Raw genomic sequence first — 20,485 nt, 5'->3', positions numbered from 1 at the left:
CCGTCAGGCTTTTCAGTCTTTATATTGCACGAGTTTAAGGTAGATTAAGAAACACTAAGATTAAGATTAAGAATGTGATCAAGTTGGGTGGAAATAAATCATTAGCAATGCTTATTTATTACGTGGAAATTTAAGAGGCTATTTAACTCTTCGTAATATAGAATCATTCACAATGGACCTGAGGAATTTCGTTGCCTCAACATATGCAAATTTAATTTTACATAGAAGGGGTAAGTTTAATTTTTGGCAGGTTGACACTCATCCTAGTAGTGCCACTCATCCTGTTAATGCCACTCATGCTACCAGTGTCACTCAATCTACCCGTGGCACTGCCTTGCCAGAGGCACTTATCCTGGCAGTGGGCACATCGCCATAAAGTAATTGCTCTTCAATTGGAGGTGTCGGTCAGTCCTATAATGGAACTATCAACTCCTTACTAAGTCTTGTCTGCCAACAATCGCAGCACATTTAACACGGATGATACTAATATTGGTTCCTAGAATGATTTGACTGTTCTTATTCCTGATTTACCTGAGGGTCACTATCCCTAGTGGCTTCGATGAGGACTAGAAGCCGGCGGCTTGTCGATGGTCCCCCCCCCTATTCGTTCTCATTTCTTGGAGTAATTAAATAATTTTGTTACCAATTGTATCTAATTGAGCACCCAACCCACAAATCTCTAAATAACGGAATTGACAACGTTTTGGTCGTTTCTGGACCGAAACATCCTGGTTCAAGACGGACCGAAACCTTGCCAATTCATTTATTTTCAGATTTTGGATCTGATGTCTAATTTATTATGGTTTATTATCTATATCTATTTGTCTTGAGTATCAATCTTTCAGTTCCTCAAGTGTGACTCTACTCACAGCCTTGTCTTAAACCTTTCTCAAGTAATTCTTAAAGCATGACTATACTCAAGGCTTTGACTCGACCCTCTGTCAAGTCGACGGTAAGATAGATACGCTATGGAAAAAATCCACATGGGCCGTGACGAGGGTTCGAACCTACGTCAGAGAGGATCCCAGACGCTGCCTGGGATCCTTGTGCATTTGTTCATTTGATGCATCACGTGATTTTTATGTGTAGATACGCTATATTTTAAAGATTCAGCAAACTCAAGAGGAACTGGCTAGCGTGCTAAACTTCTGTGTATTGTGTGTATTAAGAACTATCAACTCCTGTGGAGTCGTGCAAAGATTCGAACACTTTGAAGATCATGGATCATGGAGAACAGTCTTAAGTGCCTCTTTATTGCCTCTTGTATCTCATCAGTTGTGATTTTGCTTTCATTTTAAGGTTACACTCAAACAATTATTTTGTGGAATGCCGCCTTTCATCCTCTGTGTTGTTACATTTGTTTAGGTCATAACAGTAAAGACAAATAATTTTCATTATTTATTTTGAAAAATACATCACGTATCATATGTATTCTAATACAATATGTCTCGTGTATTCTAATATATATCACATGTTTTATCGTATTTACACACATTTATCTCCTCACGATTTGCTCGCAACTCGCACAAAGTAATCACACTATTAACAACAAAACAAGACGGTTTTTGTTAGCCTACGAATCAAATCAATTTACTTGATCTGTACTAAGAAGCATACTGACACGACCAGCCACCAGACGACGGTGGCGAAGTGGCTTCCTGGGCGCCTACACCTTCGTCGAAGTCTCAAACGAAGGCTCCTGGTTGCTTTGGAGGTTGTTTATAAACACACTATGCCCTTGTAGTTGAGATATGCCTGATGAATCGCGTACAAAGTCTTGTGGAGAGGTCGACAGGACGGGTCTGCTGCTGCCGAAGGCCACAGCGGCGGAGGGTGACAAATTTCTGGTCCCGGCGTCTCTGAAGGTCGCTCCTGAAGACCCTGAAGTGAACTCGGAAACTTGCGATGTCCCGCCAGAATTTCCTGTCCCGAAAAATCTTGCACCTTTTGTTGGAATATTCTTAAAGAGAACCGATGGGATTCCCTTAATAATATTAGAACCTGAAGATGATCCGGAACTGGTGGATGAGGCGGAAGCACTGGAGGACGTTGAGGATGAGAAAGAGTTGATTGGAGTTACAGCTAATCTTCTAACCGCTGCACCCTGAGAAGAGGCCGCAGCTGCCGCAGAGGAAATGGCTCCTGATCTGTGAGCAGACGAAATGGGTGAAGTAATGTCAACTGCTATCGCTGGTGTTAGAGCTTGGGACGAGGTGGACCTCGAGAAAGTTGTCCCACTCGAGCCAACTGCCGCACTTGACGATATTCCTGATCTGCCTACAGCAGCGTGACCACTTCGCTGGTCAGCTACAAACACCGGACTCGAGACTGTCACTAAGCGACGTCCTACAGAAATGGGTTTAGAAGCAGAAGAACTACCGGTTGAAAAAGTCAGTCCGAAAGATTTACTAGCACCACCGAAGTTGGTATCTCCAACACCTGTAATACTTGAACTAGTGGCAGCTTTTGAACTAGAAGCGGCAGAACTAGCGCTACTAGAACCGGAAACGCCAGAGAGGGTTACTTTTGGCCCGGCAGTCAAAGCAGCCGCTTGACCTCGAACTCTACCTGCTCCAGTGGCTCCGACGAAAATACCCGGACCAACACCAGCAGATGGTGCTCCAGATGAGATTGATGATCCAAGTGGAGCAAAGCCTACTCCTGCACTTCCAGCAGAAGACGATCCATCTGGTAGTGTCGAGCGGAGATCAAACTCTGCTCTTTGACCTCCCGCATCCAAGAAACCTCCTGGGGAAGTGGTTGGGGCAATATCTTGAGGTCCTCCGGTACCAAGAGAGTTGTGGCCGAAGAACACAACTGGAAAGTGTGTACCTGAGGTTCCTTGTGTGATGTGAGACCCTTGTACATTAGTCGGTGCAAAGGAGCCCGACTCTCCCCTACCTAGAGTGAAGGTTCCAGGGCTTCCGATAAATCCACTTCCATCAGGAGCGCCGCCGAAGGTTCCAGAGCCCCCAATTAATCCACTTCCTCCAGAAGCACCACCGAAGAATCCAGGACTTCCGATAAATCCACTTCCAGCGAAGGCGTCAGGGTTAAGGAGTAATATGGGTACATTTGTTAACCCTTGAGCTCCAAGTGCAGCGCCTGAAGACCCCGCAGCGGACGAAGAAGCAGCGCCACTAGCTCCGTGCCCACTGAAAAATCCAAGCGTACCCACAGGGCCAAATCCAGAGGCTCCCGTACCACTAAAAGTTCCACCAAATCCTCCCTTTGAGTCTGCAGTTGCTGCACCAAATGCTGATCCTCCCGCAGTCCCAACAGTGCTCACGTGGCCAGAACCTCCACCAACTCCAGGTGAACCTCTAGAACCTCCACCCACTTCCAGCGAACCACCTCCTGGACCAAAGGATGTCAGAGCTGAAATGCTGCCTTCAGTTTCAGACACTTTAGAGTGTTCATCCGCAATCGCTGACGTAAACCCACTGGATGAGCTGAATCCGGATACTCCTGCACTAGCAGCCTCGCTAGTCAGCACGGCAGCTTTTTGGAATCCAGCTGAAATTTCTCCGAAGCTTGGAGCTTTACCCAAAGCTGTTGCTCCTAAAGATCCACCTGAAGTTGTTTCAACAAATCCAGATGCTACTGATGCTTCGTTAAATCCAGATACTTCACGAAATCCGGAAGCACCACTAAATCCAGCTGCTCCGCTAAATCCAGATGATTCACTAAATTCAGATGATCCACTAAATGCAGCTGCTTTTGATGCTCCGAAAAATCCTGATGTTCCTCCAAATCCAGCTGATCCTGATGCTTTTTCAAATCCAGTAAATCCAGATGTTCCTTTAAATCCAGATGCTCCTCCAAATCCAGCTGATTCTGATACTCCTCCAAATCCAGCTGATTCTGATACTCCTCCAAATCCAGCTGATCCTGATTCTCCTCCAAATCCAGCTGATTCTGATACTCCTCCAAATCCAGCTGATCCAGATGCTCCTCCAAATCCAGCTGATTCTGATACTCCTCCAAATCCAGCTGATCCAGATGCTCCTCCAAATCCAGCTGATTCTGATACTCCAAATCCAGCTGATCCAGATGCTCCTCCAAATCCAGCTGATCCTGATGCTCCTCCAAATCCAGCTGATTCTGATATTCCACCAAATCCAGCTGATCCTGATTCACCTCCAAATCCAGCTGATTCTGATACTCCTCCAAATCCAGTTGATCCAGATCCTCCATCAAATCCAGCTGATTCTGATACTCCAAATCCAGCTGATCCTGATTCTCCTCCAAATTCAGCTGATTCTGATACAACACCAAATCCAGCTGATCCTGATTCTCCTCCAAATCCAGCTGATTCTGATACTCCTCCAAAGCCAGCTGATCCAGATTCTCCTCCAAATCCAGCTGATTCTGATGCTCCTCCAAATCCAGCTGATTCTGATGCTTCTCCAAATCCAGCTGATTCTGATATTCCTCCAAATCCAGCTGATCCAGATGCTCCTCCAAATCCAGCTGATTCTGATACTCCAAATCCAGCTGATCCAGATGCTCCTCCAAATCCAGCTGATTCTAATGCTCCTCCAAATCCAGCTGATTCTGATGCTCCTCTAAATCCAGCTGATCCAGATGCTACTCCAAATCCAGCTGATTCTGATGCTCCTCCAAATCCAGCTGATTCTGATGCTACTCCAAATCCAGCTGATTCTGATGCAGTCCCAAATCCAGCTGATTCTGATGCTCCTCCAAATCCAGCTGATTCTGATACTCCAAATCCAGCTGATCCTGATGCTCCTCCAAATCCAGCTGATCCTGATGCTCCTCCAAATCCAGCTGATCCTGATGCTCCTCCAAATCCAGCTGATCCTGATGCTCCTCCAAATCCAGCTGATCCTGATGCTCCTCCAAATCCAGCTGATCCTGATGCTCCTCCAAATCCAGCTGATTCTGATGCTCCTCCAAATCCAGCTGATTCTGATATTCCTCCAAATCCAGCTGATCCTGATGCTCCTCCAAATCCAGCTGATCCCGATGCTCCTCCAAATCCAGCTGATCCTGATTCACCTCCAAATCCAGCTGAGTTTGATGCTCCTCCAAATCCAGCTGAGTTTGATGCTCCTCCAAATCCAGCTGATCCTGATGCTCCTCCAAATCCAGCTGATCCTGATGCTCCTCCAAATCCAGCTGATCCTGATTCACCTCCAAATCCAGTTGATTCTGATGCTCCTCCAAATCCAGCTGATCCAGATGCTCCTTCAAATCCAGCTGATTCTGATTCTCCACCAAAGCCAGCTGATCCAGATGCTCCTTCAAATCCAGCTGATTCTTTTACTCCTCCAAATCCAGCTGATTCTGATTCTCCACCAAAGCCAGCTGATTCTGATGCTCCTCCAAATCCAGCTGATCCAGATGCTCCTTCAAATCCAGCTGATTCTGATGCTCCTCCAAATCCAGCTGATCCAGATGCTCCTCTAAATCCAGCTGCTTCTGATACTCCTCCAAATCCAGCTGATTCTGATACTCCAAATCCAGCTGATCCAGATGCTCCTTCAAATCCAGCTGATTCTTTTACTCCTCCAAATCCAGCTGATTCTGATTCTCCACCAAAGCCAGCTGATTCTGATGCTCCTCCAAATCCAGCTGATCCAGATGCTCCTCCAATTCCTGCTGATTCTGATGCTCCTCCAAATCCAGCTGATTCTGATGCTCCTCCAAATCCAGCTGATTCTGATGCTCCTCCAAATCCAGCTGATCCAGATGCTCCTCCAAATCCAGCTGATCCAGATGCTCCTCCAAATCCAGCTGATTCTGATGCTCCTCCAAATCCAGCTGATTCTGATGCTCCTTCAAATCCAGCTGATCCAGATGCTCCTCCAAATCCAGCCGATTCTGATACTCCACCAAATCCAGCTGATCCAGATGCTCCTCCAAATCCAGCTGATTCTGATGCCCCTCCAAATCCAGCTAATTCTGATGCTCCTCCAAATCCAGCTGATCCTGATTCTCCAAATCCAGCTGATTCTGATACTCCTCCAAATCCAGCTGATCCAGATGCTCCTCCAAATCCAGCCGATTCTGATACTCCACCAAATCCAGCTGATCCTGATGCTCCTCCAAATCCAGCTGATTCTGATGCTCCTCCAAATCCAGCTGACCCTGATTCTCCAAATCCAGCTGATTCTGATACTCCTCCAAATCCAGCTGATTCTGATACTCCAAATCCAGCTGATCCAGATTCTCCAAATCCAGCTGATCCAGATTCTCCTCCAAATCCAGCTGATCCTGATTCTCCTCCAAATCCAGCTGATTCTGATACTCCAAATCCAGCTGATTCTGATACTCCTCCAAATCCAGCTGATCCAGATTCTCCTCCAAATCCAGCTGATTCTGATGCTCCTCCAAATCCAGCTGATTCTGATGCTCCTCCAAATCCAGCTGATCCAGATGCTCCTCCAAATCCAGCTGATTCTGATACTCCTCCAAATCCAGCTGATCCAGATTCTCCTCCAAATTCAGCTGATCCTGATTCTCCTCCAAATCCAGCTGCTCCTGATCCTCCAACTAATGAAGCTGTTTGTGCTCCACCAAATCCAACTGTTTCTGATACTCCACTATCTCCATCATGTTGAGCTTCTTCATGTTCAGCTGTTCTGTGTTCAACTTCACCCTCTTCTCCCTGTTCTGCTTCTTCACCTTCGTCTTTATGTTCAGCTTCTCCTCCTCCTTGTTCAGCTTCGCCATCTTCTTCATGTCCAGCTTCGCCATTTTCTGCTTGTTCAGCTTCACCTCCTTGTTCAGCTTCGCCTTCTCCTTGTTCAGCGTCTTCTCCTTCCTGTTCAGCATCACCCTCATGTTCATTTTCTTCACCTCCTTCGTGTTCAACTTGTCCACCTTCTCCGTGTTCTGCTTCGACATAAAATCCAGCTCGAACATCAGCTCCTTGTTCAATAAGTCCAGCTCCCTCGCTAAATCCAGTTACTTTACTGGATCCAACTGCCACACCAAATCCAGCTCCTCCACCAAATCCAGCTACTTTACTGGATTCAGTTCCTCCAAATCCAGCTCCTTCACCAAATCCAGCTTCACTACCAAATCCAGCTACTTTACTGGATTCAGTTCCTCCAAATCCAGCTCCTCCACCAAATCCAGCTCCTCCACCAAATCCAGCTACTTTACTAGATTCAGTTCCTCCAAATCCAGCTCCTCCACCAAATCCAGCTACTTTACTGGATTCAGTTCCTCCAAATCCAGCTCCTTCACCAAATCCAGCTCCTCCACCAAATCCAGCTACTTTACTGGATCCAACTCCCACACCAAATCCAGCACCTCCACCAAATCCAGCACCTCCAGCAAATCCAGATCCTCCACCAAATCCAGCACCTCCACCAAATCCAGCACCTCCAGCAAATCCAGATCCTCCACCAAATCCAGCACCTCCACCAAATCCAGCACCTCCAGCAAATCCAGATCCTCCACCAAATCCAGCTCCACTACCAAATCCAGCTACTTTACTAGATTCAGTTCCTCCAAATCCAGCACCTCCACCAAATCCAGCTACTTTACTGGATTCAGTTCTCCCACCAAATCCAGCTACTTTAGTGGATTCAGTTCTCCCACCAAATCCAGCTCCTCCACCAAATCCAGCTACTTTACTGGATTCAGCTCCTCCACCAAATCCAGCTCCTCCACCAAATCCAGCACCTCCACCAAATCCAGCTACTTTACTGGATTCAGTTCTCCCATCAAATCCAGCTCCTCCACCAAATCCAGCACCTCCACCAAATCCAGCTACTTTACTGGATTCAGTTCTCCCATCAAATCCAGCTCCTCCACCAAATCCAGCACCTCCACCAAATCCAGCTACTTTACTGGATTCAGTTCTCCCATCAAATCCAGCTCCTCCACCAAATCCAGCACCTCCACCAAATCCAGCTACTTTACTGGATTCAGTTCTCCCATCAAATCTAGCACCTCCACCAAATCCAGCTCCTCCACCAAATCCAGCTACTTTACTGGATTCAGCTCCTCCACCAAATCCAGCTCCTCCACCAAATCCAGCACCTCCACCAAATCCAGCTACTTTACTGGATTCAGTTCTCCCATCAAATCCAGCACCTCCACCAAATCCAGCCCCTCCACCAAATCCAGCTACTTTGCTAGATTCAGCTCCTCCACCAAATCCAGCTCCTCCACCAAATCCAGCTGCTTTACTAGATTCAGTTCTCCCGCCAAATCCAGCACCTCCACCAAATCCAGCTACTTTACTGGATTCAGTTCTCCCATCAAATCCAGCACCTCCACCAAATCCAGCTACTTTACTGGATTCAGTTCTCCCATCAAATCCAGCTCCTCCACCAAATCCAGCTACTTTACTGGATTCAGTTCTCCCATCAAATCCAGCACCTCCACCAAATCCAGCTACTTTACTGGATTCAGTTCTTCCACCAAATCCAGCTCCACTACCAAATCCAGCTACTTTACTGGATCCAACTCCCACACCAAATCCAGCTACTTTACTGGATCCAACTCCTCCACCAAATCCAGCTGCTTTTCTAGATTCAGTTCCTCCACCAACTCCAACTTCACCACTAGATCCAAGTCCTCTTCCAAATCCAGCACCCGCGCTTGATCCAGCGCCCGACCCAATTCCAGTTCCCCTACCAGATCCCTTATCAGATCCGGCTCCCTTATCAGATTTAATTCCCGCGCCAAATCCAAATGCACTTTGTGCTGCTGCAGCAGAAGCTGCTACAGTTTTACTAGCTGCCGCAGACGCTGCTGAGAAAGCAGCAGAAGCACTCGTGGATAGCAAATTGCTGCCGGATAGAGTTTGAAATCCTCTGCTTCGCTCCGCCGAGCCCCGTCCGGCTGCCTTGCTGCCGGATTTGGTCGTCCCTCCGGCCAATCCGGAGCCCAGAACCACGATGTCTGTGGGGATCTCGTGGACTGTTACCTGCAAGGAATTACGTGTCATTATACATGGCTCTAAACGAAACCTGTACATCTTTTTTCGTCGATGATGGGGTTTAATGCGTATTTATTTATCAGTTGATGATGTCTGATGAGCTAAGAGGATGTCTATAGACATAATAATTGCCTTAGGTCGAGAACGACCTCACTGCATCTTCAGAGTCGTAAATTATTTAGTAAATACAGCTTAAGTCACCATGATTGAAGAGAGATGTAACTATTGCCTAAGTGAATACTTAAGTATTTGGTGAGTTCTGCCTCCAGGAGGTTATATTTAGGACACATTTTAAAAGTTATGTGTTCTTTTGATTCGTTTCCCCCCCTGAAAGAATCATTGGAGGAGAGCGGTGATCGAACCAGTGTCCTAGTCACCCCAGACACACACACACACAGTAGATATTCTCATGTGTCATGTTAATGAGATTTTTAATGTGTTTGGTAATGCGTTTTATTTCTCAACTCACCCTGAGCAAAATTATGGACACCCATGTCATTTAAAAAATGGGGAATTTTACGATAATTGATGATAGTGATGTTGATGAGTGAAAACATCATTGAGCAGCATAATGGTTAAAGCATCATATAGCCTTTACCCACACGAAACACATTACAAGGGAATCCACTCTGGTGAAAAACAGTGAACTTTAAAGAACACAAATTGAGTGAAAGATGCTGATCAGACCACACACTAGAAGGTGAAGGGACTTCTCAATCGACTTGAGAATAGTCCAGGACGGACCGAAACGTCATCGTCCTTTCACCTTCTAGTGTGTGGTCTGATCAACATACTTTAGCCACGTTATTGTGACTCATCGCCTGCATATGAGTGAAAGATGCAGTGAATGAATCGTTTAAATGAACTGAATCAGTGTCGCTGGACTCACCTTGAAACCGGAGACCCCGTCATCAGAATAGACAGCAGTGCGAACTATCCCATCGGGCGACAGGAGACATACTTTACTCACGTTATTGTGACTCATCGCCTGCATATGAGTGAAAGATGCAGTGAATGAATCGTTTAAATGAACTGAATCAGTGTCGCTGGACTCACCTTGAAACCGGAGACCCCGTCATCAGAATAGACAGCTGTGCGAACTATCCCATTGAATGAATCGTTTCAATGAACTGAATCAGTGTCGCTGGACTCACCTTGAAACCGGAGACCCCGTCATCAGAATAGACAGCAGTGCGAACTATCCCATCGGGAGACAGGAGGCTGTAACTACCCTGCAGGACTCCATCCTCCACAAACTCCACGCGGTTCTGGTAATTGGTTGTCGAATCATCCTTAACCTCGAAGGCGAACTTGTAGGGCATCAGAGGCTACCAAGAAATGAAGTCCTTAGAGTTAAGTCGGATGTCAAATACAGAATTAGTTGTTCAAAAGCTTTCAGGGAGGAAAACCCTCGACCTATTTATCGACAAGGGGTAAAGTTGGGTAATTATTAGGAGAAAGTACTAAGGTACTATGACTACATAGATCCAAGAAGATATTTAAGGACGGAATGAGCAGTATCTCAACTACCACTCAAATTTTCCTTGTATGTCATTAACGTATGATAGCCAATAGTGTTCTAACCTCAAGTCCAAATCATGTAAACTGTAAACCACATTGTATAGAGGTTTACAATGATGGACGTTATGAGTACGTGTTAACAGAATTAATAATTTAGCAGAATTTGCCTCTAAAGAACAAAATACCTGTAATAATAATAATGATTAACCCTTCAATGACTATTAAAATAGCAATAAATCGTGGGTGCAAATGTTTAAAAATAATTAACTAATCATATAGAGAAAAGTCACAAATTGCGATTGGAGTAGAGAAGTCACTGACAGCGATTGAAGCAGTGTATAAGGATGAAGAAATCAATTTTATGCCAAATTTTTAACAAGATGATGCCTGGGTGTGACTGAGATGAGGCAGAAGAGGCAGATGCTGCATCCAGCATGCCCCAGAAGAAAAGGGAACCCAGCCACTATGGCAACAAAGAGTCTGGGGGGTGTGAAGCACACACACAGGGTTGAAGGAACGCTGGTACGTTGTTACAACATAAACACAACATAGGTTGCCTTGTTGATCAGACCACACACTAGAAGGTGAAAGGACGACGACGACGACGTTTCGGTCCGTCCTGGACCATTCTCAAGTCGATTGTAAGAATGGTCCAAGTGACTTGAGAATGGTCCAGGACGAACCCAAACGTCGTCGTCCCTTCACCTTCTAGTGTGTGGTCTGGTCAACATACTTTAGCCACGTTATTGCGACTCATTGCCTTGTGTATGTATCGTGGGGCTGTGCAGTGAAGGCTGTTTACTCACCGGATAGGGAGGTCCCGCTCTGCCATCACTGAATTCATCACTTTCATCAGAATCAACAAAGTCACTTCTCGCGCCACCGGGTCCAAGAGCTAGCTGTCCTCCCGCGGGGACAGGGAAGGAGTATCTTGGGCTCTGACGACGAAGACGAACAACTTCGCCTTTCAGAACGTTGCCGCAAACCACACCTATCGCCAACAGCAGCAGCAACAACAGCAGCACCTAGGAGGAACAGGAAATGGTTAACATTCAATTATCTTATACATAGCTCAGTTAGATACACACAAAACTAACATTTTGTCTAGCAAAGAACTACACATGTATTGTGTATCTTCTATTGAGATTCAAACCAACATGAGAACATTCGGGTGATTAAGTAGCAGAATTGATGACTCTTCTGTCTTAGATTTTCCATGTAGATCTTCGACAATTTGATGACACGAGAGGCAGATTCAACCCAAGAATCTTAAGCTTTTCAAAAAGCATTCGATACTAATTTGGCATTTACCACCATAAGGGATATCGTAACAGAATCGTATACGTTATTGACTCATTACGAATGGGTCCCGGGTTCGATTCCCGCGGTTAGAGAGTTGGACATGTCTCCTTTCACCTGGTGCACCTGTTCACCAGACAATAAATAAATACCGAGGAGTTGGACAATTGTTGTGAGTTGCGTCCTGGGAAAGGTCAGTAGTCTGGCTTTGGGAGCCTCGTTGAGCCTAAATACAACATGCAGGCTTCCTGTCCCCGACAACAAAACGCCATAGAGATGACTTTGTTCCAAGTGATACCTCTCAGGCACGCTAAATACCTCTTGTGACCACCATCTTAGTCGATAGTTTGAATGCTGTCACGGATCTATTATGATCTATTATGACGGGCAAATGGCAACTTGAATCAACTTGATTCGAATTATTTTCTGTCACAAACTTTCTCACTCAAACTGCTGCTGGTTCCACCCTTTACTTGTTTGATTAAGCAATGTTTTCACTCTAGTTGGCTGGTTGGGTCCTTGAGACTATATTAGTCAACTACACATTCATTCGTGTGTGTGGGATTCATTCCATTCCAAACATTCCAAATAAAAACAAACACGTATATTCGAAAGCTACCGGGAAAAATGTATCTTTTTCCGAGGTGTTTTTTTTTCAGGAAAATCTCAAGCTTTTCTATATTTCCAATCTGTGTTTTTTTATAATGCTTGATAATGTGAATTAAATTAAAAAAGCTTGAAAAGGCACAAGTCTTTAGTAAGACGTTCCAGTCACATGCTTCACAACTTTTCAGTTCATAAAGTTTACTTCATAAAAATAATAAATTAATGGGTCCTTGTAAAGTTGCTTCACAGCCACGTTTGGTCACTTCGAGTAGCTCTCCCGAACATGATATCAACCTCCAAAGATAACACATCTCGAGTTCGAGTTGTGTACACTCAAGAATCTCAGCTCTTGTGTAATATACCTTGTGCCCCATGGTGTCTTGTGATGCCGGACGTGTCCGGACGAGCACCTACGACTTCGTTCGTCGGGGGAGCAAGAATACCGCGCGGGCAGGGAGGCGGGTAGTATATATACCCTTACCTACCAGTCCGGGTCTCCTGGCCCACTAAGTTGACCAGACGGTTGAAGGGGTCACTCACTCCGCCCTTCTCCTTGTCGCCCGGGTGAATGCCGCCACTGGTGACCTGTCTGAGCAGGCGTTCCATGGACACTTTTAACAGCATATCCAGAGCAGATGACGGGGGCAGGTGGATGTCTTGATGCAGAGGTACGGTTGGAGACTTCCTCTAGAGAGGTCCGTTGGATACATGATCGAATACTGTTGGATACATTTTCTAGAGGTGCTGTTGAATACATGTTCCACAAGATGCTGTGGGAGACATATAGTCGAAAGATGATGTTAGGAGTGTGGATACATGCTTGAGTATCCTGTGTGTGTGTGTGAGGCAAGGATATATCCGTGTCTATCTCTCTCTCTATCCCGGCCACTCATCACGTTAAACGAATCATTTCAAGAAAGCTTTTTAAAATAGATTTAGAACCGCGTGACAGCACCAAACAACACTACTACTAATAATTAACAACAACAAGAATCGCACGATTAAAGAAAAACTACATAATTGGGAATACCAACTGAATAAAAAAAAAAAAAAAGAGTTCAACGACACTATTTTCGACCAACGACTGGCGGTCATGTAATTGGTTAAACGAGTCGGTGAGCTCCAGAAGTTGAATTATGCCCATAACAGTCGACAACGGCCAACGACAACACACTGTTGGAGGGGCAGGAAAGGTAAAAAAAAAAACCATGGCGATACACTTTCACCCAGACCTTTAAAGTTCATCTTAAGTGTGTTTATGTCTGGGGAGGGATGCTTCTATTACCTGCGCCGCCCAGTAGTTCTGCGCCTGAACTCATTTAAACATCTGCAGCGACGGGTTTAAATCACCTGAATCCCTACTATTAAACACCTGATTCGTTATATTCAAATACCTGAGACTACACTCTCAAACATCTGAACTCATCCTCCCAGGTTTTTTTTTTACAGGACCCATTCCCAAAGTGCTACAAGCCTGACCAGACCTGCATGAAGCATTTACATACCTGTCCAGTCACTCTCCACACCTGTCCCGTCCCCCCCCACACACCTGTCTCGTACCCCACACATTTGCAAAGGTCACCCACACTCTTGCCACGTCACCCACACACACACACCCACCTTCACTTTTTTTATCTTTAATAAAATACAATATAAAGCATATATACATAAATTTTACAAGACAATACATATACATATACAGTAGTATAATTTTCAGTAAACAAGTGATGCATTACCACAGAACATGAACTTTAAACTTCAAAAGAGAACAGTGTCTCAAAAATGTGTGTGTATGTGTGTGTGTGTTTGGAAATAATCACTGAATAAAAATAAACCAGTGGGCAAAGCGTTTTAGTGGAGCTATGCAGACTTCGATCCTGTTCCATAACCCTTGAAGTGAACGTGTTTGAGTGGGCGTTCTCTACCTGATGGAAAGTTTTTTGTGTGTCGTGGTGAACGTGCCATGAGTACTGGGAAGTGAGGGGCCAGTGCTTTACCAGTCGTTCTGTACCTGTTGCCTTGTCATTCACCTATCCAGTCTTACGAGTTCTTGGTCGATTCTGGCCTTAAAGTTGTGGAAGGAGGTGGCTTCTATAACTTCTTCTTTCAGTGCATTCTACATGTCTGTAACAAGGTACGAGTATTTCCTTACATTTTTCGTTTCAAAATGTCTAATTTTGTGGTCTCTTGAGCGCCTCTGTTGTTCTCTGCTCCAAGTTCTCTGTAGCTTTTCCATTTTTTAAAATCAATTCCTTAGTTTCTATGCATTCTTAACTCTTGAGTCAAGAGTTTGCTTTTTCTCTCGTCCACCGCTTCCTTGAGAAAAGTTAAGTGTTCCTTACACCTGTACATTTCCGGGAAATGAATTCCATCGTCTTAAGCTGCTTGATGATGCTACTTGAGCGAACATTCTTATCCAAGTCAGTCAGTCAGCATGGGACATTCTTCAATATAATGTTCAAGAGAATATTAGTTTTCCTTTTGAGAAAAGAACAACATTACCTTGAGTGTTTGGAAAAGATACGTCCGTATCCCAGAGGCGTATTCTGGCCACTATATTCCTGCTCTTATATTAGTTCCTATATAAAAATGACTCCTGGCGGTATCATTCATCATAGTGTTTAATGCTTCAACTTGAAGGTCTTCATAAGTTTGTTCAGTAAGATTTTTATCAGACATTCTGTATTCTCTTTGTCACTACTAATGAAGCAAACGTAGAAATAATAATTATTTCTACTAATTAATCCCACAATTATACCATTAATATTGTCAAATCCATGTGACATTTTCTTCACCCCTCGTGTAAGAGGTGTCTGACCCTTGTAAGTTATCGAGTAACATGAAAGTTGCTTTGGTAACTTTATCAAGTGAACTCTGAGGTGGGTGGGTGTTGTCTCCCAAGCACCTACCTGGGTGCTGGTGCTCCTGTCGCTGCCTCACACCAGTTCTTCCTGGTCCTGTTAGAGGGGAGAATGGTAGATTTTGTCAAAGATCTTGTTAGGGTAGTGATTACATTTTCTCACTATTTCTTTCTGCTTGATCTGTCTTTTGATTCTGTTTCTTTTTTTATTCTCTCTGTCTCCACGACTTCTCTGTCTGTCTGTCTGTCTGTCTGTCTGTCTGTCTGTCTGTCTGTCTCTCTCTCTCTCTCTCTCTCTCTCTCTCTCTCTCTCTCTCTCTCTCTCTCTCTCTCTCTCTCTCTCTCTCTCCAGTCTCTCTTATTTCGTAATTAAATCTTCAACAGACCAATTCTGTATAAGAGTTAAATCTGTAAGAGGGGGAATAATAAGCAATTCGTCATAGAGGCACCTGGTTCACAGCCAAGTGGTGAGGTAGTCAGATCTCTCTCATTAAAATGTACACACACACACACACACACACACACACACACACACACACACACACACACACACATACACACCATGCCAGACATATCCCCTGAAGCCCACATCAAAAGAATATCAACAGCGGCATGTGCCAGGTTGGCCAACATAAGAACTGCATTTAGAAATTTGCATAATGAATCATTTAGAAATTCGTATACCACATGTCAGACCAGTCCTGGAGTATGCAGCTCTTGCGTGGAGTCCGTATCTCGTAAAGCACAAGACTAAGTTGGACAAGTTCCAAAGATATGCCACCACACTAGTACCAGGGCTGAGGGGTATGAGCTATGAGGTAAGACTACGGGAATTAAACCTCACGTCGCTGGGAGACACAAGATTTAAGGGAGACATGATTACCACATGCAAAATTCTTAAGGGAATTGATAGGGTAGATAAAGACAGTTTAACACAGGGGGCACACGAACAAGGGAACACAGGTGGAAACTGAGAACCCAAATGAGCCACAGAGACATTAGAAAGAACGTTTTCAGTGTGAGAGTAGTTAACAAATGAAATGCATTAGGCAGTGATATGGTGGAGGCTGACTCCATACACTGTTTCAAATGTACATATGATTGCGTCTGCCCCCCTTGCGTCTGCCGCCCTTGCGTCTGCCCCCCCCCTTGCGTCTGCCCCTTTGCGTCTGCCCCCTTGCGTCTGCCCTCCCCCCCTTGCGTCTGCCCTCCCCCCCTTGCGTCTGCCCCTTTGCGTCTGCCCCCTTGCGTCTGCCCCCTTGCGTCTGCCCTCCCCCCTTGCGTCTGCCCCCTTGCGTCTGCCCCCTTGCGACGCAAGGGGGAGCAGGTATGCCAAGGTCTAACTTTTGCTTCCTATTTAAGTACTATTATATACTTATCTAGACTTCACCTGCTGCTCCTTTTCAACAGATATTAACCACTTATCACGCACCCTATTCAACTCCCCCTCCACCACTCTTCTCTCCCCTCTCACCCCCCTCTTCCACTCTCCCACCCACCCCTTCTCCCTCTCATCTTCCTCTCACCCCCCCCTCTATCCACCTCTCTCACACGCCTCTCCACCATTCATCCCTCACCCTCTCTCACACATTCCTCCCCTCCCAGTCACCACTTCCTCTCTCTTCCCTCTCCCCAACACGGTGTTGTGCGGCTCACAACAGCCTGCTGCGTCACGGCAAAAGTGAACCAGATTTTAAAGGTCAGGGCTCGCCAGGGTGACCGGTTGGTCATTCCTCCTCACTGTAAAGCCAGTGCTATCAGCCCACTCACTGTAAACCCCAGTGCTATCAGCCCACTCACTGTAAACCCCAGTGCTATTAGCCCACTCACTGCAAACCCCAGTGCTATCAGCCCACTCGCTGTAAACCCCAGTGCTATCAGCCCACTCACTGTAAACCCCAGTGCTATCAGCCCACTCACTGTAAACCCTAGTGCTATCAGCCCACTCACTGTAAACCCCAGTGCTATCAGCCCACTCGCTGTAAACCTAGAACCCAATCACTGTACACACAGCGTCCACTCACTGTAAATACTATGCCACTCACAGTAAGCACCACAACGAAAATACAACGTTGCCACAACATTCGAACAAGTTTTTTTTAACACATAACAAGTTGTAACAACCTCTTAATACGTCATAAAAACGTTATATCAAGATGTAACAACTTTATTACAAGTTGTAACAAGCGGGAAATAGGGGCAATATTATGTTATAACATATAATTAGATAATAGATAACAGAAAAGATAATAGATCTTAATACAATATCCATTTTAACTAATATTACTTGACCTTTCACTACTGTTTCCCACATTCTAATACAGTCACACTTGAGCGCTGAGTTGGAAAGGAATTAGAACCTCAGATTCTCACCTGTTGTGAGAGCGGAAAGAGGAATCCAATTAAGCGCGTAGAAGTCAATCTACACCTACATCTACCCCTCAACATGTGGGTAGATGTAGTTACACACATACACACACACACGTGTCACAGGCCACATGTGTAGTTAAGATGGATGGCAGAGTATAGTATGCCAAGGTTACTAACAAAATCATGGCCTAGTTGATAGAGCGTTGGCCTCACACACACACACGCGCGTGCATGAGGGGGTCATGAGTTCGAGTCTCCAACAGCTCCGGTGAATGGGAGGTTATCAAGGTATTTACTGTGGCGTGTCTAGTTGATGTGTTCATATGCTTGAGGGCGAAGTCAATTCAGCTAGTGATTGATCTGATTAGTATTATGATTGATGGATTGATCTCATTGGCATTGTTATTGATTGAATAATTGAGCTGATTAGTATTGTTTCGATTGGTTGATCTGATTTGATATTGTGTTGATTGGTTTATCTGACTGGTATTGTTATTGATTGATTAATTGAGCTGATTAGTATTGTTTTGATTGACTAATCTAATTTGATATTGTTTTGATTGGTAGATCAAATATCGTTATTGATTCGGTGATCTGATTAGTGCTGTGTAAGACCCTGGCTCGTATTGTCTCCATACTTGAAGCTGAGTGACCCCTGCACTCCGCGGGGTTCGAGCCTCGTTAAGGCACTCGAGTAACAAGTAACACTTGACCAAACTGCGAGTGACCGCCATTTCCTGGCACTGGCGTCACTCATTCCTCGGTGAGTGCCTGGCACTAACGAGGCGGGGAATGTTGTGCCAACAGCTAAATTGCTGCATTATACAGGAACAAGTGATTTGAGGAAATGTATGAATGTATGGAAATACACGTATGAGAGGTCAGCACATACAGGAAGAAGAAGAGGTGGTAGAAGCCTCCTCCTCCATCCACAACAAGGTTATTTTATATAGTTTATTTTAATAAATACGTTATGGAAGACAGGAAGAGTTATAGCCAATAACTTAATTTTAAAGTAGAACGTGAAATATTTTTTAAGACAACCACAAGACGGCTATTATAACTCAAGACGGTTAGCCATTTTAAAGTAGAGAACCGGTAAGAAACATAAAATGTAAAGTATTGCTAGATTAAACTAGATATAACAGGGGATATATATATATATATATATATATATATATATATATATATATATATATATATATATATATATATATATATATATTATATATATATATACACAAATTTGCACTGTCTCTGCATTGTTACATGATCAGTATAGTCAGAGGCAGGTTTGGATCAAAGTCACTGTGACTACACGACTCATGTATCACAGGTCTGATTTTAACAGTGGGGTTAAAATACGTGTATTTTAAAAAAATAAAAAATAGTTATAAATGACTTATTTTAACTTATTTTTTTTGTGTCAGTAAATTCTTAATTCTGCCAAGTATCCGGGGTATCCTTGGTCCCCCTTGCTGTCTTCCCTCCGGTAAACCTGCTATACGGTAAACCTGCTATACATTTCACGTGTGTGAGGAGCGAGTTTACTCATCTGTGTTCCTCTCAGGCACAAATGTGTGTGTCGACTGCCCTTGCTTGCACGATCAAAGTAAACATCTTCTAATATTAGTTAACACATATCATCCTCGATATCAAATTAATATTCCATATAGCCGGTCATGGCGGCTCCTGTTATGGGTAGAATGTCGCAGTAATTAGTGATATTAATAGAGAATCATCTTTTGGTAGTCCTCGTTTCAGAGAGGCGGAACGATCTGGTACCTAAAGTCAGAGAGATAATTTTTTTTTAGTGATGTCGAATTAAATTTTGAAATCGGAATTAGAAGCATTTTTTGTCGGGATGGGAAATGTCTTTATTATTTTACACTACAGCTCTCTCTCTCTCTCTCTCTCTCTCTCTCTCTCTCTCTCTCTCTCTCTCTCTCTCTCTCTCTCTCTCTCTCTCTCTCTCTCCTCTCTCTGTCGCTCCATCAATTGTATTATAAATTTGCTGGAGTTCTACATCTACCACTAAAAGTCTGCTGGGAAAGCCAATTCCCCTTCCAGCAAAGGACTGGAAACGTCATCAACTCCAGGAAATTTGTAATTCTCGAATCTGGAATTCAATCGCCTAGAGTGTAGTCCATGGATCCTCTTCTCTGACTACCTAGTACTGTTTGATTCTTCGAATTAAATGTAAATTCTGTGATTCTCTTCCATTTATATTTAATTTTCTGATCTCTGTCTCTCTGTCTATGTCTCTGTCTCTCTCTGTCTCTCTGTCTCTCTGTCTTTCTGTTTCTCTGTCTGTCTGTCTCTCTCTCTCTCTCTATGTCTTTCTCTGTCTCTCTCTCCCTCTCTCTCTCCCTCTCTCTCTCCCTCTCTCTCTCTCTCTCTCTCTCTCTCCATTGTCAAAGGTTCCATACATTATATTGACGGCAGGAATTCATGTACACTTATTATTATAAACTTTCTAAATTGAATTATCAGGTAAATGTTACTATTTCGTGCATTATTTCGAACGGTAAACAAATAGGCGGTATATTGGTTGGGTAAATTTATGCAATGAACGGGGAAAATTGCAGTGTTCCTGTGCAACACATAGCAATATGTGTCGAGTTAACTGTGTCATCTCTCTTCTCGTAATTAGCATTATATGATCAGGACTTGATAAGGGTCCAGGACTTGATAAGGGTCCAGGACTTGATAAGGGTCCAGGACTTTATAAGGGGTCCAGGACTTGATAAGTGTTCAGGACTTTATAAGGGGTCCAGGACTTGATGAGGGGTCCAGGACTTGATAAGAGGGCCCAGGACTTAATAGGGGCCCAGGACTTGATAAGGAGTCCAAGGACTTGATAAGGAGTCCAAGGACTTGATAAGGGGTCCAGGACTTTATAAGTG

At 44.4% G+C, this 20,485-nt stretch overlaps 2 protein-coding genes across 2 annotated transcripts in view; one reads left to right on the top strand and one right to left on the bottom strand.

The window, feature by feature from the left end:
- Positions 1-20,485, top strand: part of LOC123745805 (adhesion G-protein coupled receptor D1) — a 107,788-nt gene that overhangs the window by 1,140 nt on the left and 86,163 nt on the right. The window lies entirely within an intron of this gene.
- On the bottom strand, positions 1,667-9,908 carry LOC123745713 (uncharacterized PE-PGRS family protein PE_PGRS54). Its single transcript, XM_069317777.1, has 2 exons — positions 9,813-9,908; positions 1,667-8,911 (listed from the first exon to the last, which is right to left on the bottom strand). Exons 1-2 carry the CDS (start codon positions 9,906-9,908, stop codon positions 1,667-1,669), a joined length of 7,341 nt encoding a protein of 2,446 aa, XP_069173878.1.

Source organism: Procambarus clarkii, chromosome 88 (assembly GCF_040958095.1).
Source record: "Procambarus clarkii isolate CNS0578487 chromosome 88, FALCON_Pclarkii_2.0, whole genome shotgun sequence".
In the NCBI taxonomy this organism is placed as follows: domain Eukaryota; kingdom Metazoa; phylum Arthropoda; class Malacostraca; order Decapoda; family Cambaridae; genus Procambarus; species Procambarus clarkii.
Note: the sequence above shows the minus strand (reverse complement) of the source record. Positions and strands in the feature narration are given on the sequence as shown.

What these genes read in the sequence shown, in the direction of transcription:
- LOC123745713 (XM_069317777.1), bottom strand. Translation starts at nt 9,908, where the DNA reads ATGAGTCACAATAACGTGAGTAAAGTATGTCTCCTGTCGCCCGATGGG. An exon ending in ACGGGGTCTCCGGTTTCAAG is followed by an intron (nt 8,912 to 9,812) that starts GTGAGTCCAGCG and finishes AATTCCTTGCAG; the next exon opens with GTAACAGTCCACGAGATCCC.